Consider the following 8,745-nt stretch of genomic DNA (forward strand, 5'->3'; position numbering starts at 1 on the left):
TATCTATCTATCTATCTATCTATCTATCTATCTATCTATCTATCTATCTATCTATAAATAGCAGATTGTTCGATGTGTTTGTATGGGTATTTGTGCGTGTGTATGAGCGTGTGTGTGTACGAATGAGTGTGTGTATAAAAACACCTTTTAACTCTTTCATCAAATATTGCCGTCTTTAAAATCCAATGTAGACGCCTGGGGAGTCGTGGAAAAAAGCTTTTCCTTACAAGAGATGCCTGTCGGTTAAAAGAACCACGTCAGTTTTAAGATCAGAAATAGTGATCAAAATAGGCAAGTGCACACTGTGTCGAACAGAGCTCTGCTGCGCTATGTGAAATTCCATTTGATCCGCGAGCCAAGCGAGGACTTGACCCCTGATTTGTTGTGTGACACGTAGAGGCCTTTTGAAAGGCTTTTGAGCACAACATTGATCATTAAACTATGTGCCCGGTCATAACGTAGCAAAAACCCTATAAAAAGTGATTTTTGAGAACTGGATCAATTTATGTGAGGTGTGCTGAAAAAAGGAGTTACTTTTCACTATCCACAAATGGAGATATTGTCCACAAATTGCCACTAGGGTCAAATTTGTAGAATTTCTATTGATGCCTTATTCTTTAACTATAACATGCCTTTTATAATGTCATACATATCTATTGTCAAAACTTCACCTATAAGCGTGGTGTATCTATTTCCATAGGACTCGAATCCGGGTAGTAACTCATTTTGTCAGCACGCTTCACTTATGTCAAATTTAGAGCTTTTGCCCCCCTCCCCTTATCTTTTTTAACCTAAAAGGAAAATCTTGCCATGCTGAAATGATGGATCAAAGTCAGTCAAATGGAGGATTTTGACAATAGTTTCATCAGTCGACATTGGGTTGTCTATGCACCAATCATTTGCCCGATTCTCATAAATTGAGAAACATTTAAAATACAGACTTCATCCTTCTCCTGAGATTAATCCGCTCACTGTCTTGAATTAGCCCTTGTCGCTAGTTAATGGCAACCCCAGAATTACAAAGTTCTATCTGACATTTTTGGTCGTTTTGAGTTACTAAAACCATAAAGTCAGAAACAAAATGTTTTATCTACGCTATCAAACTCTTATTATTATTCGCAGTCATTATCAAGATATCCAAAGAGTTGCATTCGAAAAAGCTTGACATATTGTGAAACTCAACATTTTTAACGTTAAATTTCTCAAAGCTAGGTGCAGAGCAGACAGAACTTTGTAATTCTTATATAACGTAATATCTACCTTATTGATGTATTTCAGTCAAAGGCAGTGTTAAAATGTACGACTACCAATTATACCTTTCTTGTATTCCGTCCCACTTTTTAAAAAGTAAAGTCCTTTTTTCGGATCAAAATGCGATATGCTATCTTTGACTTAATCGACCACTCACCCCAGTCCCCTTCTCGCTCATTCCCCTCTCTCTTTTCTCTCCGGTTTACCAAATTCCTCAATTTTTTCCTTTCTCTCACCAGTTTTCCTTTTTTATTCTTCTCTTTTTACCTTCTGTCATCACATTCTCCTTTACCTTCCATACTTCCTCTTTTCCTTCACCTCCCCCCCCCCTCCCTTCCCTTTTCTCCTCTGTCTCCTCCTTCACCCCCTCCCCTCCCCAAATCCGTTCAACTGTTTCCCTCACACGTCTGCTTGGACACTTCAGTGACTCACGCTCAGCTGTGTTCAATGACCCCCGGACAAGTGTTGAGTTCCTGCGTACTGTCGACATTGCTGACCGTTTATGACGCTACAGCGCCAGGAGAGAGAGAGAGAGAGAGAGAGAGAGAGAGAGAGAGAGAGAGAGAGAGAGAACTATTTCCCTCTTTCCTCTCCCCCCTCTCCACAAAATACCTCCCTTTTCTCCCCATGACAAAACAACAACCCTCCCCATCCCTCCCCCCCAAAAAAACCCACAAAAACCCCCAGACAAACAAACAAATAACAAACAAATAATAATTAAAGAAAACTGTTTCTCCTTAGGTGATTGACCTCAAAGAGTCAGAAATCCTCCAGAAAGCTTTTTTAGAGCTACAAACCCGAGCTGACGACAACGCAGAGCAGGCATTCCAGGTCAGTAAAGTGGAGCACACACTGATTGAATTACTACTAGGAAAGTTCGGGAAGAAAGATGTGTTCATTTCTCAAGCACTGTAGTATGAAATGTGTGTCTTCCCCTTGCTCTATACATAATCTGGCGTACGTTTTATTATCTTGGAGTCTCCAGGAAAGCTAGTATTTTCGGTGCGCATTTATCACACACACACGCACACAGCCACACAAACACACACACACACACATACACACACACACACACACATAATTATATATATACATATATTATATATGTGTATGTACACACATAGAATATGTGTGGGTATGTATATACTACACACAAGTACACTGGTGTAATATATTATAGATAGATAAATTAAATAATAAATTTTTAATGCAAAGAGCACAAGGTTTATTTAAGGTACTAAATCAAATTTCGATACTTTCTTCTCAAGCCTCCCCCTCCCCCCCACACACACATTCAACCTTCTACCCCATTATTTCCCATTCTAATCATAAAGCACAGCTGAAACGTTACACACAGCACTCTTTCAGACAACAGCGCCATGGGTTTCCTAATGAACTTCCGGTTCCTGTTTCCGGCCAGGCCCTAGTGCTAGTCTAAGTTTGAGTAATCAACTCCATATCGATGAGTGAATCATCTTGAAGTGTACTTTGTCAAATATCTCCTCACCTATTGAACATAAAGTTCTCCAATTTTTGCACATTTGCTGGTATCAATTTGTCTTAACAGATCAATATTCTTGTGAAAACCTGTTAGCTCTATTCTAGAAATTTCCTAGATAAATACTAGTAAAAATTCTCAGAGGGAGGTTTCTATAGATTTTAAAAGGTTTACAGCTGGGACAATATTATTATCGCTTTTAAAAGCAAGTCTGTTATTACGTTATATTTTTTCTAATCGTGAGATTATGTGTATTGAACGCTTGTTTTGAGATCTTTTAGTGCAAAAAAGTGTTCGCCCTACATTCATTTCTTGTAACTACGTTTGCCTCAAAAAGTCTCATTGGTAAGCTGTGACGTAGGTCATATCCGTACGCAAAATGTGTGCAAGAAGTGGGAAATGCTGTGAACTATTCCATTTTCTGCGTGAAGTAGATTTGTAGTATTTTATATTCCTTTATGAATAAACGTTTTTAAATTTAGCCTCAATTGCAGTGGAAAATATAGTACGACGTTCTGCTTTAAGACGACGGGAAAAAAATGGATTGGCTGTGGAACGAAACAAAATTGTGGGGTCGCAAAGGGGTGGGTGGGTGCGTGGTGGTAGAATCTGACAGGCATCGTTCAGAGTACGTGCATCTTGGTGCCAGTGATGTAGAATATTATCGGCTATTCACAATCGATATGACCTGTTTTTCTTCTCTTGGCAGGGCAGATTAATTGTGAGATGTTATTTCCATCGATCTCCCTCATACACAACGTCTGCGTCTGAGTGGGCTGGACTGCATTTATAGATGTGTGCCAGACTAGTTAGTGTGTAGCCTGTCTCTTGTGGGTGGCTGGAGATTGTCTCTGGTTAAATTTTGTTACTTTGCGTCGTTCTGAAGAAAAATGTCCTTGTTAAGCACCGCAATGTGAAACAGTCTTTACTTCTAGCACTATAAAAAAACCTACATCTCCATGAGTTTAGTTTTGTTGTTGTTGTTGTTGTTGTTGTTGTTGTTGTTGTTGTTTTTGCTTCTATTCCAGGTAATTAAAACATATTTGAAGAATCCCTTTTTGAGGTGAGGAAATCAATGGCATATATTATAGTGGTATATAACTACACTTTAGGTGACAGACATTACTCTCACCAAAACAAAAAAGGACAAAAGAACAAAAACCCAACATCAGTTAAAAAAAACAAACCCAAACAAATAAACAACAAACCAACAGTAACAGCGCCAAGAACAAGAAAAACGAACAGCAAATTCCAAACAAACAGAAAAAATGACAGATCCTAAGTGAAGTTATTTTGTCGCCTAGAGAAATTCAAAGAAAAGACAACTAGGAACAGAACCGTTTAAAATTTGAAGAATAAAAATGTACACTCGCCTTAAATTTAAAGACTGACATATGTGAAGCGTGCGGACAAAATGAGTTACTTGCCGGATTCGAGTCCTATGGAAATAGATACATCACGCTTATAGGTGAAGTTTTGACTATGTATATGTATGACATAATAAAAGGCATGTTATAGTTAAAGAATAAGGCATCAATAGAAGTTCTACAGATTTGACCCTAGTGTCAATTTTTGGACAATCAATATCTCCATTTGTGGATAGTGAAAAGTAGCTCCTTTTGTCAGCACACCTCAAATATTCTAAAAGCTAGCATAGAGATAAATAGTATGGTGTACTTACTTTTACTTTGAAATGTTTTTCTTTCTTCAAATTGATCCGTACTCTCAACAGTTGCTATTTTTGTTTGTTTGTTGTTGTTGTTGTTGACAAGCGGGATTGATCGAGGCGACGTAGAAAGAGAAGAAGACAGTTTATTGTTGGAATCTATTTACGAAGCTGTCATTACGCCTTCAGTTTTCTTTCTTATTCTGAGGACTATTGCTCTATTTATGTCCCATGCTTTGACATGGACATAAAGGGGAAAGGGGGGGGGGGGAGGAAAGGGGTACTCAGCCCAAGGACATCGCACGCCAGGCTGGAAAAAAATATAGTTTGTGTTTTGTTTGGGCAGATTGCGGGAACTTCATCAGAATGTGGTTTTCTATCCAACAAAACGCCGATTTGTTTGGAAATAAGACAAAAGTTTTGGTCTAATGGTTTTTGTAGCAGAACATTTTCTCAAATATAGAGAAAGACAGACAGACAGACAGACAGACACACACACACACACAGAGCGAGAGAGAGAGAGAGAAAGAGAGAGAGAGAGAGAGAGAGAGAGAGAGAGAGTGTATATATATGTGTGTGTATGTGTGTGTGTGTGTGTGTGTGTGTGTGTGTGTGTGTGTGTGTGTGTGTGTGTGTGTGTGTGTGTGTGTTAGAGAATGTTTTGATAATACATGTCTTGTACATTTGAAGAAGAAAAAACTACGAAAGGGAGAGCAAAATGTCTGTGAAACTTACTAGGGTATCGTTAGGCGTATTACAGGCTGAACTGTACGTTCTTTGGGAACATAATGATACTTGCACAACGTATAATAATAACGATAACACCTGATTCTGAACGTATACCCATCTCAAACACCTTGACCGTCATCCATTATTTCTTACATGCAATCAGGGACAATGCTTATTTTATAGATTCCTTTATTGATTTATCGATTACCGTCTGTCACAGAGGCATGTGGTGTTGTAGCTTTTGTCGAGTATAAACTCAGCTTCTTTTCATCAATAATATGGGTATCGATTCTTACCCCCTGTGTGTGGAACAGAACGCTCTTGTTTTTTGTTCGTTTTCTTAAGACTGTTTTGTTTGTTTGTTTGTTTGCTTGCTTGTTTTTTTTCTTTTTAAGAGTTGCAGGGAAGGAGGCAAGGGGGGGGGGGAAGGAAGTACCGACATAGTAGTAATAATATATTAAGTTTTTCGTTCGTACGTGATGTGTGAGTGTGTGTGTGTGTGTGTGTGTGTGTGTGTGTGTGTGTGTGTGTGTGTGTGTGTGTGTGTGTGTGTGTGTGTGTGTACACGCACGCTGTTCATTTGTGTGCATTTGCGTATAAAAAAAAAAATACACATGCCACTGTGCAGCGCGTTGCTATGTTTTTTTTTAAAGCTTGGGTTGTCATATCTTGCTCAAGGACACACTCCAATGACCAAACATGAGAACCCCGTGTCACCGACACTTGCTTGACATTACTTTTGAGTCTGAACTCACTACTCACTTTGCCACTGGGGTTCTCAACACATAAATGGTCACTTTTAAGGACCAGCGAGCTTGCCCAGATTTCAAAGGTTTCCTGACATCTTGAGACCTACATCAAAAGTGGGCATTGCCCTACATATAGGAAAAATTTGATTTCATTGATGTGTATATTTGTTTGGTTAAAGAAAAAACTGTCCTTGACTTTTAAAGAAACTTAAAATTTTCTAAAAACGTCCTTTTTCGGGATAGTCCCCTTGTGCTTAAAGACCCAATGAAGATATACATAATATTAATACATTAAATATATGAGTGTGTACGCGTTCGTGCGTGAGTGTTTGTGTGTGTGTGTGTGTGTGTGTGTGTGTGTGTGTGTGTGTGTGTGTGTATGTATGTATAGATGCGTGTTTGTGTGTTTGCTTCTGCGTTTGTGTATGTATGTGTGTATCAGAGAGATAGGAAGAGAAATATATAATATGGAATTTGAGAAAGAGAGAGAGAAAGAGTGAGAGAGCGAGAGAGAGAGAGAGAGAGAGAGAGAGAGAGAGAGAGAGAGAGAGAGAGAGAAAGGAATGGTACTATAATCTCCCCTGCTTCACAAACGTGATTGTATTTCTAAATAAATTAATTCAAACCGTCATCTCCCATTGCTTCACCAAAGTCTACAACAAACAAAATCAAACAGTTATCTCCCTTGCTTCATCGACAAACATAATAATTGTTATCTCAATAAACTTACTGCAGTTGTTATCTTCCCTTGTACCAACTATTTCTAAAATTAAAACAACTACAACAACAAAGCCAACCCCTTAATAACCAACAAACAAACAAACTACAACAATTAGCTCAAACAGTGTTGTTCTCTCCCGCTGCTTTGACAAATGTACAGGGTGGCCCCAAAAAAAATTGAATGACGTCTTCTCTGAATATCTTGCTCAAAAACTGTTGAACAACGCTGTCATTTGAAACAGACTTAATTCGTTCAAAAGGAATTTGTTTGACATAAAATCCACGAAGAAGAAACATAATAAATATTTTGAAAACGGAAATGGCTTAAAGAAAAAAGCCCCCCAAAACGCAAAGTTCATTAAAAAAAAAATAATTCTCTGTTAAAGAAGTCGTGAAAAGATTGGTTGACCGTTTTCTTTTTTTTTCTCTTTGACATTTAATGTTCCATTCCTGTAATATATAAACGATATTCAATCTCTTTCATTGAGTTTAAAAACTAACGATTTCATTCTGGAATTCCCAGAAGCAGTGCTCTACATGCCCTCCTTTGGACTGGACACATTTTAACAAGTCATTCAAAATGTTCAATGGCGCCCAAACTCTAGGACCTGCTAACCCATGAGTACTTAAAGCTACATGCACTGTACACTTCAGTATGAAGTGGCTTCTAGAGACAATAAGGAGTATGGTGCGCAATAGACAGCAATTTTGGAACCAACATATCCTGCAGGGTGAAAATGAGTTTTACACTAAACCAAATGTCATCGAGGAAATGATCCTGCTTTTCAAGACAATCGAAGAACCATGAACATAATATTGTCTTGCTTTGATCCATGTCATCTCGGCCTAGCGAAGAGTAAAATGGTACATAGAGAATGTAGACTGTTGAGGCGTAGGAAAGTGCCGCAGAAGATCATCTACGGACAGACGTCTCATGGGACTCAACTACAGAAACCTGCACCTTGGTGACGTTTAAAGGGCTGCGCATGGTGCGTGTTCGACCTGAAGTGGTCATTTTTAGGGACATTTTAAATTCTGATTCGCTATAGATCCAAACTAACGGAACTTCTCTACTCAAGTCACAAAAGGTCTTGAGGACATGTAATGTTCAATACAGAAAGCTCCCCGCTCTTTACTAAACTTAACCATGATCTCAGCAGGCAAACGAAATTTGAGAATGGTAGGACAAATACAAACTGGGACGTCATGCTACGAAAATGGGGACACGATTGAAAACGGGTTGTTTTTTAAATGCACAATATAGAACAAAACCATTCAATGGACTTATGTAAAATTATATCTGGCAAATCCCCTTTGGCCTCCAAATATTATGTTAAAATCTGAAAAACAAAAATTCAATACGGAGGAAGATATTTACAAAACAAGTTGTACAGTTGTTTTTTTTTGGTTTTATTTTTTTGATCACCCTGTATATTATTTCTGAAGAAACTAACCCCTAGTGTTATCTCCCATGACTTCCTCAGGTGCTCCTCCCCCGTGTGTTCGACTCCTGGGAGCGCCACCTAGAGGCCTCCTTGGGCTACTTCATCCTCTCCTCCGGCTTCTCTATCGCCGACATGGCCATGTTCGACTTCCTGTCTCAATACCGCGCTTACCTGCCCCTGGACAACCTTCTGGTGCAGCGGAAACACCTGTGTCGTCATCTGGCGGCTGTTGAACGTCACCCGATGCTCAAAGGATACTTCCAGAAGTACAATGGTGGAGGCAAGAACCCACCTGACATTCTCGCCCAGCCCTAGGTCCACGCAGTGGCAAGCGGGGTTCGGGGTCGGTTAAGTATAGAGCTTGTTGTAGAGCGGGGTTATGCGTTCTACAAATGCAATTTATTTTTTATTACTACTATTATTATTACTATTATAGTAGTAGTAGTAGTAGTAGTAGTAGTAGTAGTAGTAGTAGTAGTAGTAGTAGTAGTAGTAGTAGTAGTAGTAGTAGTTGTAGTAGTATCCTTATTAAGTAACCTTTAGCCTCCACATTCGGAATTGTCGTGACCTAGTAATCACTTCTGAGGTCTCCACTCTCTGTCAAGGAATTACATTTCGGTTGCCGTGACGTCAGGAACGAAAGACGGCTTTTACTTACTTTGAGAACTGGGTGCGGAAAGGGGGGGG

The 8,745-nt window shown here is 39.1% G+C and overlaps 1 protein-coding gene across 1 annotated transcript in view; it reads left to right on the forward strand.

Moving 5' to 3' along the window:
- Nucleotides 1-8,502, forward strand: part of LOC101852197 (glutathione S-transferase 1) — a gene marked incomplete in the record, with an annotated part of 16,924 nt that extends 8,422 nt beyond the window's left edge. The window contains 2 exon segments of the mRNA XM_013085638.1: nt 1,993-2,082; nt 8,098-8,502. Of these exon segments, the coding sequence (XP_012941092.1) occupies nt 1,993-2,082; nt 8,098-8,373 (366 nt within the window).
- Between the last annotated feature and the right edge of the window lie 243 nt (nt 8,503-8,745).

The sequence above is a fragment of the Aplysia californica genome, unplaced genomic scaffold (genome assembly GCF_000002075.1).
Source record: "Aplysia californica isolate F4 #8 unplaced genomic scaffold, AplCal3.0 scaffold00393, whole genome shotgun sequence".
In the NCBI taxonomy this organism is placed as follows: domain Eukaryota; kingdom Metazoa; phylum Mollusca; class Gastropoda; order Aplysiida; family Aplysiidae; genus Aplysia; species Aplysia californica.